The sequence below is a fragment of the Rhododendron vialii genome, chromosome 2a (genome assembly GCF_030253575.1).
Source record: "Rhododendron vialii isolate Sample 1 chromosome 2a, ASM3025357v1".
NCBI classification, from domain to species: Eukaryota; Viridiplantae; Streptophyta; class Magnoliopsida; order Ericales; family Ericaceae; genus Rhododendron; species Rhododendron vialii.
The window spans coordinates 18,144,857-18,165,578 of NC_080558.1; the positions used below are offsets into that span (position 1 = coordinate 18,144,857).

The 20,722-nt window shown below is 38.6% G+C and overlaps 2 protein-coding genes and 1 long non-coding RNA gene across 3 annotated transcripts; all 3 read left to right on the plus strand.

Annotated features, from left to right (window-relative positions):
• The first annotated feature begins 4,553 nt into the window (after positions 1-4,553).
• On the plus strand, positions 4,554-9,820 carry LOC131311664 (cell number regulator 5). Its single transcript, XM_058339205.1, has 5 exons — positions 4,554-4,978; positions 7,127-7,190; positions 8,303-8,467; positions 8,912-8,977; positions 9,134-9,820. Exons 1-5 carry the CDS (start codon positions 4,704-4,706, stop codon positions 9,362-9,364), a joined length of 801 nt encoding a protein of 266 aa, XP_058195188.1. The 5' UTR covers positions 4,554-4,703; the 3' UTR covers positions 9,365-9,820.
• On the plus strand, positions 7,197-8,274 carry LOC131311672 (uncharacterized). Its single transcript, XR_009195538.1, has 2 exons — positions 7,197-7,592; positions 7,630-8,274. It is a non-coding gene; the product is annotated as an uncharacterized LOC131311672 (long non-coding RNA).
• A 2,911-nt stretch (positions 9,821-12,731) lies between the features above and the next one.
• On the plus strand, positions 12,732-20,012 carry LOC131311679 (uncharacterized). Its single transcript, XM_058339222.1, has 3 exons — positions 12,732-13,294; positions 17,013-19,163; positions 19,256-20,012. Exons 1-2 carry the CDS (start codon positions 12,976-12,978, stop codon positions 19,121-19,123), a joined length of 2,430 nt encoding a protein of 809 aa, XP_058195205.1. The 5' UTR covers positions 12,732-12,975; the 3' UTR covers positions 19,124-19,163; positions 19,256-20,012.
• Positions 20,013-20,722: the final 710 nt, after the last annotated feature.

The following is a 20,722-nucleotide window of genomic DNA, read 5'->3' on the forward strand; positions in this document are numbered from 1 at the left end:
TATTTATGTCCTTATTATAACAAAAATCCTTAGAGTATGTCCTCCTACTTAATTTGTCCAAGAGAGATCGGATGCGGGGAACACCTCCAAATGCTTCGACCACGACGGCCGCTCCAAAAGAACCGGTAATGTCACCCTCCCTCCCTCCCCTATTTTGATTAGGATCTGGCTTCATAGGCGTCTAATTGGTGAATTTCAAACTCGGCCTTTCATCTCAACAATTAATATTGACGATCAATAGTCCAAATTGCAAAAGTATAATTTCAGTAAATCTAAACGATTAAAAACACTTTTGAACAACTGGAATTATGAGTCTCTCCGGTCCAAAATCCGGATTCAATAAACTTATTTTTACTTTACATTACCTGTGTGCACATCAATACTAGAATAGACTATTAAATTCTACTTCAGTAAAAAAAATTTGCACTGTACATATGACAATTACTCGTTGCAGGTGGTTCAGGCTTTGAATCAAGATGAAAAGTCCTTTGCTGATTGTGTAGAGCTTTTACTTTTATTTTCATCTTGTTTGTTTATTCATGTTAAGCGTTTTTGTAATAGGGTAGCTCATTCTTTGGCTAAGCGCTCCCTATTAAAGCATCCACATCACACTCGTTTCTTCTCATCTCACGCTATAGTAACGAGCCAAAGGATGAAAATGGCGCTGCATCATACTTGTGGAAATCGCATGAGAAATAACCTGAGCTACAGTTCCTCGCTCAAACACACGAGGAACTGTTCATTGGTTTTCCAATAAAATATAATTTATGTAAACTTGAATCAGTCGCAAATCTGAATTACCTGAAAGTCGCCGGAAAACTTGAAACATTCGGTGAAAGAGAGCTGAGACAGTGAACGACGGGCTGTAATTCGATTTTGGACTGTGGAAGTTTTAGGATTTCAACTGGTCGACTGAGAGAGAGGGGTTCAATCTTGGGGGTTGATCGGAAGATCAACGGAGAGGAGATTGTGGAAGTGGGTTTGGTTGCTGGTTAAATATCAGAGAGTAAATTACGCTATGTTGCCGATCAAAAAAAAAAAAAAAGTTACGCTATGCTTAGAACCTAAGGAAAAGAAAAGAAATGAAAGGAAAAGAAAATGGGCAGAAAATAAGAGAAAAATGGAAGGAAAAATTTACTATTTATTGAACTTGAAATTTTTATTTTATTTTCTCTTTCTCTTCTAACCAAACAATGAAGAGAATTTTTTTAAAATTTCCTCTTTTTCCTTTCTTTTCCATAAGTTCCAAAAGAGAGAATGGCAAAGACGATGAGTTTTTCTTTTTCTTTTCCATTTTGTATCCGTGAGTTAATGTGGTGGGTTCCATTGTTTTCTATTTTGCTGCCTCCTTTTTTTAGTGGTAGAAAATAAAGAAACAATTTTTAAAATAAGATATTTTTAATATGGAGAGGTTGATGCAATAAATATTTTAAAAGTGAATAACTAAAGTAATAAAGTGACTTTTTAATGTGTAATTTGATCCAAAGTGTAGAAAGCCTGATGCGAATGCTCTTAGGTGCTAGACCGGAGTATTGGGGAAGTCCTTGACACCGTGCAAGTCTTTTTTATTTTTCTTTTACCTGAAAATTATGCCTCAAAGGCTTTCATTGAAACAGAAAACAGCTCAAACGCTGAACAAGACCCGAGTCCGGAGCCCTAAGTTGGGTAGAAACCTTAACAGACGGGGTATCCATAGGGATTGAATAGAAATCTCTTAAATACAGTAGACCAAACCCTTAGCGGGCAACGAGCGGTCCGCGCATGCTCTTAGGTGCTTATATTGGAGCATTGGGGGAGTCCTTGGCACCGCGCAAGTCTCGCCCTTGATAATGTTGGGTCCTTGGACAGCATTTCTTCGCAATAAAATCAGTCGGGGAATGCTAGGTATAAAAAAAATTTATTCCGAAAACAGAAATCAATGGTTGAGAATCACTTTGATGATTATGTCATACACATAAAAGTGAATCTCAACTACTAGTTAATCTTTTCGGGATATTTTTGGGATAAATTTTTTTTGTCCCTAGCATTTCTGAAATCACTCCCTTCATCCGTGAAAAAAAAGAAGTCACCTTTATATATGCACTTCACATCAGACTTTCTTCTCTGACTCTATTCCATTATAATAGTCTCTCTTTGTACAATTTTTACATTTTTTTTGTTTACGGATATACTCACACAATCGTTGTGTATGTTATGTAACAAATTCTAACCGTTCAGATGTGTTTGAACGTTCTAGATTTTACAAAAACTCTTCCAATGCAAAGTTGAACTCTTCCAAGGAAAAGTTTGAACCAATCTTGACCATTTATTACAATAATGGACGGATTGAGATTGGTTGTGTTTAATGTTTTGCACAACCGTTGTGCATGTAGCATCTTTGGTTTGTTTAAATGTCTATTTCATTCTTGCTTGTAATCCTCTATTCCTACATTAATTAGGACTGTTTCATTCTCGTAATCCTCTATTCGTACATTAATTAGGAGATCAAATGAGACTTTTAAAATATTATCAAAATATTTACTTTTAGATTCTGAAAAAATCTATTAAAGCAATTTAATCCCTTTAGGCCCGTTCCAAAAACCTTTTTAAAAAATAAGCAGCTTATTTCACATTTTTAAACTCAAAAATAATGTAAATGAAAAATAATTTTTCAATTTTTTTTTGCATCGTATAAAAGATCTTATTGATTCAAACAAGATTCATACTGCATATTTTTAGATTTCAATAAGCCTATAATTTTTGAGCTTGAAATTGTCTTCTTAAAAAATAAAAACCTTTTTTCGTTTCTGAAAAGTATCAAACAGTAATAATAGCCTAAAGGGGTTTGCTCAAGTGGGCTTGAGAAAATTATTACTTAAGTGTTTATCCTTCATGATCGCATGTAGGATGCCAAATATTCTTGACCATGGGACTACTAGAGGTTTGTTCAATCATAAACTTCAAGGTCACAGAATTAATCGAGGTAAACGCAAGCTCAATCGGATATGGAGTTATAAAAATACTAATGAGTAATAATGCATTCACAATTGTACAGCTAACGGTTACAAACTATTCCACCGAATAAAAGAACAATAAACGACTTTTAACAAGTTACACAATTTGCAGAATAGCAAGGTTACAGCTGAGTTTGATGTAACCCAGTTTTTCGGGTTTTGCTCGTTATTATAGCTAGGGATGAATCCAAAATTTTGTGTTAGGGGATACACAAATTGGTAAGCTTACCCCATACGTCCATAATTCCTTAATTAATACAATTTATATCGATATGATAATAAATTGGTGACTATATGTGAAAGTATATATTACAATTTAGAGAAAGAGATACATTAGCACAAAAAAGATGGTGTGAAACTCTAAGAAAAAGATCAGACAAATATCATCATAAAAGAAAATCAAGAGTAGTTTTATTAGAACATTATCATAAATTTATTGGGTATAATTTAAATATTTAAGAATATTAATATTTATTTTACAAACTCGAGTGGGGGCACGTGCCCTTGCGGGACCCCGCTTGAGTTTGCCCCTGATTATAGCGTTCAAAGGGACGCGGCGAGAGAGATGAGGATCCCCTAATAAGACCCCATTCTTGTAAACTCTTTATTCTTTTTTGTTTTGTGAATTTTGTTTCCTTTTTTGAATTTTTGTTAGATTTGGATTGCTCAATGAGAGGAGGCTAAAACGTGCAAAATTATGACCAAAGGCAAATAAACTTAATTCACTAAAGAAGGAAAAAAAATCAAACATTAGTCCTTTTTTTTTTGGTCTAAAATATCGTCTTAAACAAACTCTTTTCAACGCCAGACCGTATTTTTAAATTTTTTTAATTCTTCTCGTCGAGATGCATGAATAATTTTGAAAATTATGTCGGAAAGCTCAACAAGAAACTACGACAATCAACTAACAATTTTTTAAGATAGCACAGGTCTTTTGCATATAACCAAACCCAGCCTTAAAAACTGACTTGTTTTTTAAATGGTTAAAAATTTGCTTAGGCGGATGAAGATGCTCTTTATACATCTTGTTTTCCCGGGCAATCATATCTCGAGAAAACTAAGGACGGGACCGACCATCTACCAACGGAGCGCCGGGAGATATATATATATATATATATACGAAAAAATATTGTATTTGAATCGAGCATCTATACATATCGAATACTGTTGATTCTCGTGTCGGACCACTCAAATTCTGTTTTTTAAATTTTTGAACGGCTCAAATCAAACATCCGATGGCCTGGACCCGGCGTGCCGTCGGTTGCCGATCGGTCTTCCCTTTTGTCCGTAGCATCCCTCATCATATCTGCTGCTGAGAAACGAAAATTGACCTGGTTGCGTAATCTTCTTTTCCTCTTTTACTTAAATTGACCTTTGGTATCGTTCGGTAATCTAAACTCCCATATTGACGTTCACATCCTTTTGTTTTTCCCACATTATAATATCTGCTAGGAGTAGTACTAAAAAATTAAGGCTAACACGTGGCACCTACTGGACCGTCACTACCACCGGGTCCCACCCTCCATTATTAATTACCCGCCAACCCTTTAGCCCCCCCAGAAAGCATCAATCAAAGCCAAATGCAACACCTCTCTCCCCCCATTATTCCCTATTAAAATATTGATTTAGAAAACCGATAAAGAAGAAAATGGTTTATTAGACATTGATTGAGATTACAGAGAGAGACAGAGAGAGAGAGAGAGAGACCTAATGGCGGGAGATGCGGTGAGGGAGGAGGAGGAGGAGGAGGAGGAGGAGGGAGAGAAGTTGTTGGAGGGGGTGACGGTGTTGGATTTCGACTTACTGTGCTCGACGGTGGCTATGCGGACCCAACAAGGGAAATGGAGGAAACTAGATGAATGCGAAGGAGATGTTGATAATAATAATAATAATGGTGGTGGTGAATTCGGGGGTGTTCTCAGGATGTGGGAAGGTGAAATCCTCGATTGCTTCGATGATCGACGCGTCGCTTTCCAATCCGCTTGGTAAAATCTCTCTCTCTCAATTTTTTTTATCGGGTCAGCTTTCGCGCACCTCGACAAATCTCACCGTCCGCTTGTGGGGAGTCCAATTAAAGCCGGCCGGAGCACGGCTTCATTTGGACTAGCCCAAAGGAGTTATAGCAGTTAAGAGATTTCGAATCTTGAAATCATCAGCAGTTAAGAGATTTCGAATCTTGAAATCTTAGGGATGAGCAAACCCTGAGATAAGGCATGATATTTGTAATACTACCGCTTAACCTTATGTTTGTACGATTGATTTCAACTGATATGTGGACCGTTCAGAAATTGTAAGTTTCGATTGCTGGAAATTCGCTTCCATTGGATTTGCAATCCGATAACTTGTCTGATCCGGCAAATCCGGCTTATAGAGTGAGGAGCATGTTCGGGGCGAAATATGCTTCTGGTGTAATCGGGGGCATATCTGTTTCCAACTTTTAGTGTAAATCATCGAAATGGGTTTTGACGGAAAATGATTTTAACACTACCCTCTTGTCCTTTGGCATTTTTTTTTTCATGAAATTACCGACTTACATTTTCTATAGAAAAAGTGACTCGAGGCAAGGGCAGTTTAGTAATTCATGTGAATATGGAGTGGTAATGGATAAAAGGGGTGTGTGGAAATTATTTTTCGTTAATATATTCACATGGTATTTATAATTGTGCCTCGTTTTGCAAGCCTTGTATATTTGTGTAATGTGTTGGTAGTTTTCATTATAATAAGATCCATGGGCGTGGTAACTGTTAGCGTAAGGTTTAGACTTTAGGCAAGCTTATTATAATTTGATATATCTAGTTTAGAATAAGTTTGCAAGTAGGCTCTTGCAGGAATTTCCACAAACATTTATACTCCGTCCAATAATAGGAGCTTAAAACTAGTATTTTGGTGGTCTGAAATGTTTTTAACAGAACATTGTTGTCTAGTCCTATTAATAGGGTTAGTTGATTAGTACTAGTTTGATACACAGGAACACAAAGAATTATATCTCATCTATTGATCGAAGTATGAATTTTTATTGTGAGGAAAACTAAACCAAATTACATTTTCAATAAGACGGTGAGAAGTGGATTCTTTTGAATTTTAATTTGCTAGAGCCCAAGGAGGAGGATTAGAAGCGACGGACCACAAGGGTTTGTAGCCTAGTGGGCCATCTCATGGCTCACTCCCACGGGGTTTGGGTGACCATGAGTCACGGGTTCGAGTTGTGCTAACGACGCTCTCTTGTACTTGGTCCTCCTGCGAAGCTTGGTTGTGGTTCACTAGTTCTTGGTGGGGCGGTAGTTGCTTTGACTCTTTGGCCCCTTCCGGAGCCCGCCGTGGGTATGGAGTCCCTATGGTCACGCTTAGGAGAGGGTTGCTATGCTCGGTCACCCTTCACCATTCTAGCTTAGCCAAAAAAAGAAAAAGGAGCGATGGGTGACAGCTAAGCTATTCGGCTAGCACTCGAATCGATAGACCACTGATCTCTTTCTCAGCCGATGGGGTGACATTCCTCTCATTTCTGAATCCCGCGAGGGACAAAAACTAACAATTACACTTGTCAGACAACTCAGCTCATTAACCGAAGGAAAGAGGGCTCAACCACCCCGCCATTCCTGACCCTTATCCTGAACCACCACCTCTTTAAGGGATTGATTTAACTGAGTGGCTTAAAAGCTCCTCTTTTCCTCGAGAAGCAATTAACAGTTGTGAAGTGGTTTGGCATCTCAAATTTTGTTTTCAATCCTAGTGGGACAAACTTGGGGAGAAAAAATTGGGGAGTGGGTTGTGTGCGAGAGGGAGGGGTGCCACCTAAAAGAGAGATACTAAACTTTTGATGAGGACTGCGGATTAAGAGTTTGGAAGATTTTGAGGGCTTACTACATTAGAATGTAGTAAGGTGAGATATCTCTTCAGAATATGTTTGCAAATTGCATACAAACAAACATTTAGGCTCAGTGAATATGGATGTGGATTTCAAGGAGAGGGATTTGACATTTATTCTTCTAAAACCCATCTTCCTATCCAGTTCCAAAATTTTATCCAAACCTCTTCATGTTTTCTGTTGATAAAACCCCTTCATTTTGGATTTCACAAATATCCAGACTGAGCATTCTGTTGATCACATGTTAACTGAGATTGTGCATTTGCAGTTGTCCATGCTATAGATTTGGAAAGAACATGGGACGAGCTGGTTTCGGTTCTTGTTTTGTTCAGGTATTTTTCCATGAGCAGTTGTTTTGTTCGGGTGTAAAAAGTAAAAACCGTTTTCCATATGATTTTAGTACCAGTGATTAGCGCCGTCCTCCTTTTGACATGATAGTTTGTGTATGAATTAGATGGAAAAAATGGATACTTTAATACATACGAGGAGTCAAGGACATGACTTGGCAATTTCTTTTTCCATTTGTTTTGTTTTGGAACTTTAAAGCCACATTTGGTTCTTGGAGTTGTAAAGGGGCGAAAATATACAAGAAAAATGTGAGAGGAACTACATATTTTTTTCTTACTTTTTTGTTAGGAAAATGAGAAGAAATTTTGTTGATAACTGAACTGGGCTAAGCCTTGTGTTCCAATGATGGTTTCATGTTCAATAAATCGATTTTTTTATAGACATTTGTAGAAATACCAATTTTTTTTTTTTGGGTAATTAAAGTTAGAAATACCATTTTTATTTAGCTCTACATAAAGTTTTAGTAAAAAAAGGGCAAGGGCAAACCTAGTGCACGAGGATCCCACCATTACGAGTTTTGGGGAAGGTTTGATGTACATAGCCTTACCCCTTGCAAGGAGGAGGTTTCCGCGACTCAAACCTGTGACCTCCAGGTCACAATGGAGCAACTTTACATAAAGTTTTAGTATGTAAAGTAATTTCATTTTCCGTTTCCCTTGATGTCCAATATCAGAACATAGGAGAAATACGCCCAGCACGTACAGAAATTCATGAATAATCTGTTTTTTAAGTTGGTATTCTCCCTCATTGGGGAAAAAAAAACAAGAAGAAGTTGGATTTCTCCGAATATCCTTAAGGCACATGATGATTCCCCTGTTAAAGTATCAAATTCTCAATCCATTTCAAACCAGTTTAAACTCTACTGATTTGATGAATATGCTTGTAATAGTCGGTGCTGCAAGACTGTGCGCATAAGTTACTAAAAATAATGTTTTCTCTGAAACAGAAAGGTAAAGGAGTACGTGTTAATCCCAAGAGCAGTTACAAAATTATTGTTAAGAACTGAGGAGAGTGATTTTTATTTATTTTTCCTTAAGTTATCCCTCTCTTTTGTGGCTTTGATTAAGTTTGATTTTTTCATTTTGAATCCATGCAGGGGATTGTGTACCTCATGCTTGCTGCCGTTGCACTTCTCAACTGTATAGCCTTTATTGTGACCAAGAGACATTTTTTCCTGTATTTGGGTGTTGCTTTTACCATATCAGTTGGAACATACCTTGGCTTTCACCGTACGCAGATCAGAAAAAAGTTCAACATCAGAGTATGCATCTCTATCCAAGGTTGCATTGATTATAGTTTGTCGGACTGCTATTGTTACACTTTGTCACTGATTGTACGCCGTTCGAATTGATTACTTCCAAAATACTTTTCCCTATGATTGTTTTACATTTGTATTTGCATTCTTTGTAACCTGTGTGTTGTCATATATGCATTGTAAAAGTACAACTACTGATCTCCAATTACGTAAATGTAATATTGTCTGGAGTCCAGGACCCTCAGACAGCCATTTTGACTCTGGTATTGGGCATTATCAAGGAATTGAATTTGCTCATTTGCATGTGGTGTATTCTTATTGAGATGAGTCTTTTCTATTTTTCCCTCATTAGTTAAAGTAATTAAGAAATCTAATCAATGACCATAAGCTTTTATTATCATATTTGGTTTATCCTGATATATCTGATTAATCAATAATACTGTTTTGCAGGATAGTGATAGTCCACTGGATGATTGTGTCTTCCATCTAATATGCCCTTGCTGCTCATTATCTCAGGTTTGTTTGAGACAAATCATTACATAGGAATTGAACATATGGTAAAAAGCAAATAAAGGGCTTCTTCAAATTGGTTTACATTTGCCAACATTTGTATCTTCCAAACTGTTTTGATTATATTCCTTGGGTAGTTAAGGTTATTGTGATCTGGATCAGGAAACTAGAACATTGGAAATGAACAATGTCCAAGATGGGACATGGCATGGTAGGGGTGACACAATATGCGTAGGTGGATATGGTGAAGGCAGCAAAGCATTCTTTGAGCTACACCCACCTCCTATTATTTCAACCAAGTCTGCTGATCCCGCCGTTGCACAAATATGTGGGGATCGTTCATGGACTTCAGAAGTCGGGCATTCTGCACCTTTGGCCTCACAATCCCAATAGCAGAGTTCCAAACAATGTTTGGGGTTCACAATATTCCTCCCCACAAGTAAGGAGTATAAAGAAGATTTCTTCCGCTGCGTTTGGATATTAGATTTGTCGAGCAATTTTTGGAAGGACGAGTAAAGGGTAAACGAAAGAGGCTAAATTTATTTCTCAGTTGGTGTATCTGTTTCCTTTCATTTGGTAGATGCCATTTTAGAATCCCTGATCCTAATCGTAGCCTTTAGTGTGCTGCCTTTGCAAAAGATCATGCAGTTATTCAAGTATGGGGGTGATTGGAAGACGCCCTGCTTGGTAATGTATATACAGTGTGCACCAATACTATGCTCGTGCATCATTGTTGTAATGTCTACTAGAGTTTGGAGTAGGGTTTGTCCTTTTAGTTTTTAAGGTTGGGATCCAGTAATTGAATGGTATTGACTTAATATGATCATGTGGTCTTCTGCTTGTCTTGAATTTCTAGTTCTCTGCAAATACTTTTCTGGAAGATAAATAGGCAAAGAAATTCAGTTGTTGCACTCTTTATAGACCTTGTTCGTATGTTAGCTTTGGGATAGCTATACAATTTCAGTTGTTGGTTGCTTTCTTTCTGGAGCTTAAAGGCAGCAGCTCTTTAGATTTACATAGGGCTATTATCTTGAATTTCTCAGGAGATTCGATTAGTTAATATGGGGGCCCTGCAGACTTGGGCTGAACAATAGGGTGCTAGTCTGTTCAGCCGAAGGGCACTGGGGTGGATGGCCGTCTTTAAGCTGGACCACTGTAACACGCAAGGCAATGCGAAGACACCCGTGCCCAGTGCGCGGAATTTCGGGCATGCTGCTACTACGCCGAGCAAAGTTGAATAAGATCCAAACTAGTATGAAAGGCCTGCATAGATGGCACCACATGAAAACCGGCGGGACAACTGAGCCACATTATAGTTGGCGCCAGCATGTTGATTTGGTTAATGTCATGGAAGGTGTCTTTTGGAAAATGGTTACTACTGATGTCACGGAACGTGAGCCAAGCACAAGCTTGCTTGGAGGCCAAGTGCGTTCCTAACTAATTCACACAAAGTGCAAAAAAGATGCTTTGTACTTCTATCTCCATGACTGAGTACTCTCCCTTCGAAGAAAGACTGACTTTGGTTCGGAGTGCCTACCGACCCAACTCCAGTTGGTAGGCAGTAAAGAGTAGATTGTAGTGTCGCAGGTTGATGAGAGGGAAACGCATCTGAATGCCACCTTCTATGCGGAGAGTGTCGGAAGACGACTACGTCTTCCCCGCAGTCAACGTGGTTAGTCAAAGAAAGATTGCCACTTTCTATTTCAGATCCAAACAGTTCAATCCACATTTGCGAGCTATTTGCGCTGCTATTGTAAAATTTGCTAAGAGCTCTACCGATCGAGAAGCTCTTCAGCATGGCAAGATGATTCTCATGCAGCTCACAAGCGGCCTATTTCCATTTGGTAGCGTGAGGAAAATGGAAGAAATGAACATTTGAAAGGGTTACAATTAGGGCCCGTTCCAGAACGTGAATAAGAACTTATTTTTTGTTCAATAATAAGGCTTGTTCCACAAAAATAAGAATAAGGTACTTATGTTTTCAAAATTTATATAAGTACCAAAGAGCGCCGGGGAGGGAAATCGTACCGACGGCCGCGCCGGGCCGTCTCCGGCCACCGGACGGCCGATCCGAGCCGTCCAAAAATTCTAAAAAAAAAAACCGAAGGGGCCAATGCGGGAATCAACGGCATCTGAGGTGTGTAGGATGCTTGATCCGAGCATCCCTTTTACACCGTCGGTACGATTTCCCTCCTCGGCGCCCATTACTCATAGCACAACTCCTTATTTTTTAAGAAGGCAATTTCAAGCTCAAAAATCATGTGCTTACGCAAATAATTTTCTTATCAATATAGATATTGTTTGATAGATCTCATTGAGATCTTTAATACAGTGCAAAAAAAAATTGAATTTTTTTTTCATTTACATTATTTTTGAATTTGAAAATGTGAAATAAATTTTTTATTTGGGTTTTGTGGAATAATCCTTCTTATTTTTCTTTGAAAATTTCCAAAATAAGTACTTATTTTTTAAGAAGGTTTCTGGAACAGGACCTTAGTATTACTCTCTGAAGTACATTCCTTCTGTCCTATTTTAGATAATACTCTGTCCGAAGAACTCAACTTGAAATGCAATGATGATTAGCCTTCCTCTGATTTTTAAACAAAAATTGTAACGCACAATTGTTGGACTCCAATGCAATTTTTCCTTGCCCCATTTCATGATTCAATTTGAATATATGGATATTTAGGGCAAAAAATCCACACACAAAAAAAGGCTCAACATTTTCTCCTTAATTCGTCAAAGTGGATAAGAATTATGGGACATTCAAAAGCTAAATAATTGACCAAAATTTTGGATTAGAGGGAGTACGGAAACTACCAACTATGAGCCTGGCATTGTCAAAATTATTTCTACACGTGTTACTCTTATATTATAATGTGAACAAATTCGATTATCTTTGTTGGCCTGGCTCTATTGGAGGTAGAATAGGGGATGCTGCCAAACAGCATCCTACAAAATAGATACAGAACCACCGGTTCGGCCATTCAGAATTAAAGAGAGATTTTTGTTCGATTGGGAAAAAGAGCCTTGATTAACGAGGTTAGTTTTGTCATTTTGATGGAAAGGTTAAACAATAATTTTAGTGCCACACTCATTTTCACACCCAAACACACACCCGCCACTCACATGAGTGTGTGTAGTATGTGTGGGATCCAACACTCATATGAGTGGCGGGTGTGTGTTTGGGTGTGAAAATGAGTGTGATACTAGCACCACTCAAGGTTTTCAACCTTTTTTGTGTTACTACAATCAAATCAGTCGCAGGAGTCAGGATTCAATAATTAATGAAAAATTTATATAAATGGTTCTTCTAGTTTCATTCGAGTCTTATTTTCATCTCTAAGTATCCATTACAACTTTTTTAACCTTTAAGTTTGGTTTTCGTACCAAATTGATCAAATTGATAACTTATGTTAATCAAATTGGACAGAAAAAATGTGATTGATGGCAGTTTGGACGTTGCAATTCGTACCAAGTTGGTCAAATAGATGGCGTTTGCCCTTAATCTGATTTTTTTCGTCCAGCTCGGTTGACAGACATTATCAATTGGACCAACTTAGTAAGAAAATCAAACTTGAAGATCAAAAAAGTTACAATTGATATTTGAAGGACGAAAATGAAACTTAGATGAAATTAGGAAGAACAATTCTATAAATTTTCCATAATTAATTGAATCTGGGGCCACCCACTTATTCTATCTTCCTCCGAAACAAATTGTGGGGGTCTTGATTATCAAAAAAAAAAATGTCAGGGGTCTTGACTCTTCAACGACTTCTTCATTCTTCCCAAATACTCCTGCCATCCTTTGCAAGTAAGCACTGCACTGCACTGCACTCACCACAGATCCGATGATCTCATGGCATTAGACAAAGATATCCCCATCTTCAACATCTTCTCTATAAATCACTCCCTTTGAAACACCCATCACTCTCATCTGCTCGACTCTCTCTCTCTCTCTCTCTCTCTCTCTCTCTCTCTCCCATAAAAAACAAACCACAAAAATGTCCACCAAAGCCGCCTCCATGCCGTCACATAACCCCTCCACCTCCGGCACCCACGAGATCGTGCCCACCAAAGACACCGACCCCCCTTCCTCCTCCATTTCCACCAACCCAGTCCAACCCCCGCCGACCAACGACGACGAAGAAAATTCAAAGCCAGTAAAAGGCGCAAATCAACGAGAATCCGAGGACGAATACTCCAAGGCGACTTCTCTGTGCTTTCCTTTCAAATTCAAGCACCGAAATCCAAAACCCAAATCAGTTAACAACGGTAGCAGCAACGAAAACGGGCCAAATGACGGCAACGCTGACGGCGGAGGTGAGATTTCTTTTCTTTTCTGGGTTTTAGCGTGTTGTCGGAATTTTTGTAGTTAAAAGGATGGACTCTAGAGCTAAGGGGGAGGCGGGGGGGCTGCTGTCCCGGCTTTCCGGGCCCGCTCCGGTCTCGCTCCGATGATCTGAAACGTTCATTTTGTAGAGCTCGTCGAGTAGAATAACTATGCAAAAAATCAGCTTAATTGAATATCATTAAGTGACTGATCGGAGCCCATATAACTCTCGGTCCATGGGTTACAATGGATTTGATTCAGTGTTTCGGATTCATTCTTTTTAAGATAAAAAGATTCCGATCAGGCATTTAATGATATCCAATTAAGCTGATTTTTTACATAGTTATTCTACTCGACGAGTTCTATAAAGTGAACGTTTCAGATCATCGGAGCGAGACCGGAGCGGGCCCGAAAAGCCGGGACAGCAGCACGCTGCTGCCCCCTTGGGGCAGCAGCCCCCCGCCTCCCGAGCTAAGGTGGGCTTGTCAGAATAGGAGGAGAAAGAGTTTCCAGGGCGGCAAACATAAATAAAATTCTCGTATATAAAGCTCTATATAAATGAACAAATTTATTTTGATTCAAAATGAATTGGGCCTACGTTATGTTGTTTTTTGAGCTATATTATCTATAAACTCACAAATTTAAGGAAGATTTCTTTTACTTTGACTATATATGAACAATTCAGTGCCAACCGTATGAAAGAAAAACCAAATTAAATGTTAAAAGAAATACAAAATTTTAGTTCATTTTCCGAGCCCCAAACCCCCTCAAGTCTCAACTATAGGTGCAGCCGCCCCTGTTCCACAATGCTCTTTATAAGCTTGCAATGGCAGGGTCTGTTAACAAATTTGGAGAGGAAAGGAAGCCTTGGAACCTATGTCTGTGTTTAGAACTATAATCGGGGACCTTACCCCAATTTTTGCTCAAAATTTTGGTATGAGGTGTACCAATGGATAAACCCAAATGTTAGCACATATTTAAGTAAAATCTTCCTAAGTGGCATAGTTGTAAATTGTGAAGAGCAAAACTAGGCTTCCAATATTTGAGTATACCTTGATTTGGTGAAAATGTTGAGTAAAACTCAATCTGGTATGTGTTTGAGTACGGAGTGTTTAGAGGGGTTTTACTCAAAAATTTGGTTCGGAGTCCATTAAAAGAGTAAGGACTAGAGATGCTGTCACGCTCCGTTCCGGAATAGCACCTCATCGGCCTATCCCCGATACGACACGTGACAACCAGCTACTAGCAAATCCAAGAATAACGAACAACTACAGTTCAACAGCCACATTTTATTTACGTCAAAAAAAAATATTTTTCATTTACAAACTACAGCGGAAGTCTGTCAAGAAATAAACTTTACATAACCAACTATTATCCAAAACTAAACTAAGCAAAAATCATCTACGGGCCAGAAGACAAAGACTCCCACAGGCCTCAACTACGCACTTCTCGAGCGAGTCACAAAATTCAAAACGCGACTTGTAGTGGACACCAACCTATACCTGCAAAACTAGAACCCAAAACGAGTTCCAGGAGTGTAAATGAGACATGGATGTTGTTCAATATAGACAATAAATCCAAGTTCATCATTAATTAAGCATTAAGCAAATAATCGACACAAAGTCTTTAATCCGACACAAAGTCACTGGCTCGACACAAAGTCATAATTTTGGCATAAAGCCATTGAATCGACACAAAGTCAAAGGCACGATACAAAGTCCAGCCGTTGGCCGTGTTGCCCACCGACACGAAGTCACAGTCCAATATCACAAATTCAATCCAATTGAAGAACATTTATGAATCGAACACTCACCTCGGTCTCCAACAAAAAGAAAACCAACGCAGTCACTCCCTACGTGGAGCTGCGGTACTCGTCGTCGTCTCCGAACCTAACAAATATTCCGCACATATGAGCTCAAAGTTTAATTCCAAAAGCAAAGAAGTAAATTCATCAATTTGTACCTCAATGCCAAAAATCTCACAAACACACTTTCTAGCAGAACCATTGATCGAATTCTGACTATAGCATTCTATAGGTTTCAAAAAATACTACAAGACCACCACCACTAGCAAGAAGACTTATAGTCCCAAATTGGACTCCGAATGACTAAGATATTCTCAATTGAAATTACACATCTAAAACAGAAACTACAGACCCAGCAGAACAGTCTGCGATCGAATGCTCATTAAAAATCACATACTCAATCTTTTCCAATAATTCCAACACCAAAACATCACCAATTGATCAATGTTTGAGACTCAACAGCATCCATAGTCAGTAAGCATATTCAATTATGACAAAATTGATGAAGAACACAGCTACAAAACCTGCCAAGAATTTCAGAATCACCAAACTATTAACTTCGGAACCAAAACTGATTTTGCTCAGACCAAACTAAGGCACAATCTTTACAGATTCAGAAAGATATACAAGTCTAGTTTCGGAATCAAGAAACGGTGCGTAAAACCGATACCCGGGCAAGAAGTTATGCCCGTTTTTCCAACATGTGTCTGGGCTGTCAGCACAGACGCGAATCTGACTGCAGCCCGGTTCAAGATTTTTATCTCTTTCCAGGTTTCTCAGAAAATTCTGAAATTTTTACAGCATAAACTACACACAAAGACGCATCTACAGTAAAAATACCAGAAAATAACATGATCGGTATGTCAATGGTAAAAATTCGTCAAAAACAGGACAGACTCAACTCTGCTCAAAACACAGTTATGCATATTCATATGTTATACACGAATTTTCAGGAATAAACTCAACTCCAAGCTCAAAAACCTTCTGCTATGGATTCAATCCATCTCTAATTACTTCAATCAAGTGCATACTAGATGTAAAACATGAAACCTAACATGAAAAACATGAAATTCAGCCTTGAAGGAGATGAAAATCACCTAATTAAGCTTCAATCAACCTAACTCTAATTTTCTTCTTCTTTTCTCCTTCTTCTTCCTCTTCTCCACGCTGCTCTCTCACTCTCTCTCTCACGTTGGAACAACCTGATGGGTTTTCTTTCTTTTTTTCTTTTTGTTTTCTTTGTTTTAAAGAAACACTCACACACACAACACATCAGCACACACACGGCACTCATGCACAAATTTTTTTTTAAAATTGCACTTTAGTCCTTTAAGTTATTAAATATAACATTTAAGCACCTCAATTAAAAAGGATGTTATAGATGCTCTTAGAGCTAGAGTTTGTATGTGGATCCAATGGTGAATCCTACAAAAAGTGCAGCCCTTGCAACTCTCTGGATATCTCTTCTTTAGTGTTTGATGCTTTGGTTTGTTCTTTATTGTTTTTGAACGGCGATTTTTTTTATTATTAATCATTGAAAATAAATTACAAAGATTGTAATGCAGGGGTATTGCCCCTGTAAAATCTTAATGACCAAAGAAAAGGACATAAAATTTGCGACGCTATTGGTTGGTTTTGGTTTACTCTTTCCTTTTCTTTTTCTTTTTAATGTACTTGTTCCAAAAGAATTACTATGATATGTTGCCTGATATTTCATTTTGCTTTTCCATTTTGTTTCCTAGTAATAGTTTGCTATATGCTGCGATTACAAAATTTGATTTTAGGTCTTATGACTTATGGGTAGGAAGGAAGTTGATTTTGTTAATGATAAAGATTCGCTTGAAAATTGTTTGTGATTATTATTGATGTACGTATAATGCTTCTTACGTGTTTCCCTGCATCAGGAGGCCATAGTGTGCCTAAGCAGCTTTCGAGATTGGTCGAAGCAGATCTGAAATTCATTGAGAAAGCATCCGAGAGGATTACGGCTTGCCAAGACGACATCAATACAGTGAAAGAGAGGTTCAACAAGCTCAACCCAGATACCGGAAGTGAAAAAGATTACAGGGACTTGAAGAAAATTGTCAAGAAATTAAAGCATAAGATCTCATCCCAACACAAGGATGAGCACGAGAGCCATCTGTGGGCGGATGGTGGTGCAAAGGCCAACGGAACTAGTGCAGACTTTGATTTTGATCAAAAACTTAACTTGACGAAGAATGCGGCGTTTGAGTTAACCCTTGCGTTCAAAGAATTTGAGGCGAGTTACCATGAGCTCAGCATGGAGTTGAAGCTGTGTCTCCTTAGTTTCTCGATATTCCCGGAAAATGCTGGGATCAAGAAAAGGGTCATGATATACTGGTGGATGGGAGAGGAGTTTGTACCTCCCCTAGAAGCGAGCAACAACAATATGACTGTGGAGCAATTTGCCAATGACTACTTTAAGAAACTTGTTGCAAAGGGATTTGTTGCGCCCGTGCACGAAAAGCGCAGGCATGGGGAGTACATATGCAAGATGGACCCTTTTGTCCGCTCTATGGTGATTAAGCTTGCCAGGAGAGCTAACTTCTTCGATTTTGATGATGTGGGCAACATTACAGAGGATGACTATAGTTCTCTCTGGGCCTGCTTAATGGGCAAAGGTAAAGGGTTATCTAATATTAAGTGTTTAGAAAAACTTCATGCCCTGTTCAATCTTAATGAAGATATTCTTGAATTCACGCCCGAATTGTTTGCAAAGATGGAAAACGTCAATGTTCTTTATTTGGGAAGGTGGCAGACACGGGCTGTGCATCACATAGAGGTTGAGGACACCAAAACTTTAAAGATGAAAAATGCAAACGTTTTGGATGGGTTGGAAAAGGCCAAACACCTTAGGTTTTTGAGTCTTCAAGGAATATCTAGAATTGTGCAGCTTCCCGAGTCCATTTCGAAGCTTGCGAGTCTTACGATCCTTGATATTAGGGCTTGTCACAACCTTGAGGTGATTCCAGAAGGCATTGGGTTGCTCAAGAATTTGACACACTTGGACATGTCGGAGTGTTACCTTTTAGATCAGATGCCCAAGGGACTTGCATTGCTCTCCAAACTCGAAGTCCTCATTGGCTTTGTGGTTGGAGATTCTGATCCAAAAACCTCCTGCAATCTTGTGGATTTGGCAAAATTAAAAAACCTCCGCAAATTGTGCATTCACACTGGTGACGATGATTTTCCATCAAATAAAGATCTGGGTGCTTTGAATGAGTACCAAAAACTTAAGAAGCTAACAATCGCGTGGGGAAGGGGCTCTGCACGATCTAAGGCTGCTGAAACTGACAAGCAAGATAACAGTGGAGGAAATAGAAAGGAAAACAAAAAGAAAGACCATGATGAAACCGAACAAGGTACTGAAGCTTCCAATAAATCGGTTCAAGGATCTCTAAGAGGAACCTCTACCTCTAAGCAATTGCCAGGCACCCCAAATAGAGGAAGTGGAGAAGACAGCAAAAGCAGAGATATTAGTGGTAAGCGATTGCCAAGGGCGCTGACTAAAGGAAATAGAGACGATGGGAAAAACAAAGATGGCAGTGAACCAGCAACACTGGCTGCTGAGAAATCAAAATTCCAAAACTTTGTGCAAAGATCGTTAACTTTTAACAGAGTCCCAGAGGCGCCAGCCGAGCCGGTGCCTCCTGTGCTTACCTTGGGACTGACAAAACTGGACCTTCAGTGTTTCCCCAAGATGACTCCACCAAAATGGCTGAGCGCTAGCAAGATGACGAAGTTAGAGAAGCTCTATGTCAGAGGAGGCAAATTCTCTGATCTGGGTCAATTCCAAGATTTTGAAGGCAAGGAGAAAAAGGACCTGTGGTTGGAAGTGAAGGTACTACGTCTTAAGTACTTGATTGAATTAGAGATGGATTGGCGACAACTGCAGGATTTATTTCCCAAATTGGAGTACTTGGAGAAGGTAAAATGCCCGAGACTCACTTTATTCCCATGCGACGAGAGCGGATTTTGGATGAAGAGAAAATAAGGAGAGCAATTCAAACAATGTATGCCAAGAATAAGCTACGGTATGTTATTTCTTTTGGGCTGTTCTTTCGAAGATAGTTCTGCTTCTTTTAATTCCTTCACTTCAACACTCTCCCCGTTCTCTCTAACTCAGAGCCTCTCTCGAAAGGAGGAAAAAAACGAAAGAAAGAAAAGAAACCCTAGCCGCCTTGCTCTCTTCGTCCCCCTCCCTCTCCCATGGGTATTCGTCACCCTTATGCAGCGGCGGGAGGAGGGCTCTGCCCTTGGGTGTTTCTCTCCCTTCTCGGTGATGGTTTTTCTCACTTTCAATAACCTCTGCTTTTCAGCGAGGGTTCAAGTTTTAGAGTTTCTTTGTGTTTTTCCTCTTTCCTTTTTCTCAACTTCTTCTTCGTCACCAAAGTGCCGTTTCAAGTTCCGACAATGGTGGTGGTGGTGGTCCAATGACAAACTTGATTGGCTTGCTTGCCTTTGCTACTAAGGGTGTGTGGGTTGTGTTTTCTTGTCTTTGAATGGATTTCGTGGTGCCATTACTTTGTTTTGAATCCAAGCAACACTTGGGGGCATTTGGTCTCTATCTTTGACTTGCACTATAGCCGAACTTGTTTTTGGTGTGCTTTGCAGTTTGTGTTAATAGCTTTAGCCTCGTGTCTAGATGATAGACATCGGTCTGTATTCTATTTTTATGTGTTTTATTTGCTAGAAGCCTCGTGTCTAGACCATAGACATCGATCGGTCTGTATTCTATTTTTATGTGTTTTATGCGCTAGAAGTGTTTGTTGTATTATCATTGTATTTTCTGTTGGAATCCATTGTAAGTGCCGCGTTGCTTTCCTGTTAATGGATATATTTAGTTGATCCAAAAAAAAAAAAAACTCCTTCACATTGTAAATTGTTTCATGATCCTGCTGTTTGTATTAGCTTTATGTGTATCGATTGGCTTTCCTATGTGTTTTTATTTCTTTATTTTTTCTGATAGCTACTTTTCATCTTCTCCACTACTTCCTCAAAGAACTAATACTCGTAGGGCTGAGCAAACAAAGATCTCTTATGACTTTTCAACAAATTCTCAAAATAATTTAAAAATTGCAATTTTAATGTTTATATTATTTACATATATATCTTGTAAAAGGACGATGCAACACTTCTCAAAGAGCTCATAATATGGGGTCTTTTCAATTTTAACTGAAGTACAGCATCTTTAATTTATTATTTACACAAATCTTGTAAAAGGTAGAGACGAAATTACAATTCGGGAAAAAATTACAAAAGCAAACAAACTATGTTGACTAACTTAGATCTTACAAGGGTATATATGTACAAGCACAACTCCTCAAAGCAATCTTTTGAATACCTACCTAACATGATACCGTTTTTGTTATTGGTATAGTACATAAAAGTATTGTCAACTAGCATTTCGAACTTAGTGTTGTATGTATATACATGTGTTAAAAATCAAAATAACTTCTTTACGGAGCTTTTCTTTAACTGAGTTTACAGAGGCCCAATCGCGCGCATCTAAAGTATTTTTGTACGGTCCGGATTGAATTTTGACTGGTAAAAATTAATTGTTATTGGTCTTTTACTGGTCAAAATTGAAAAG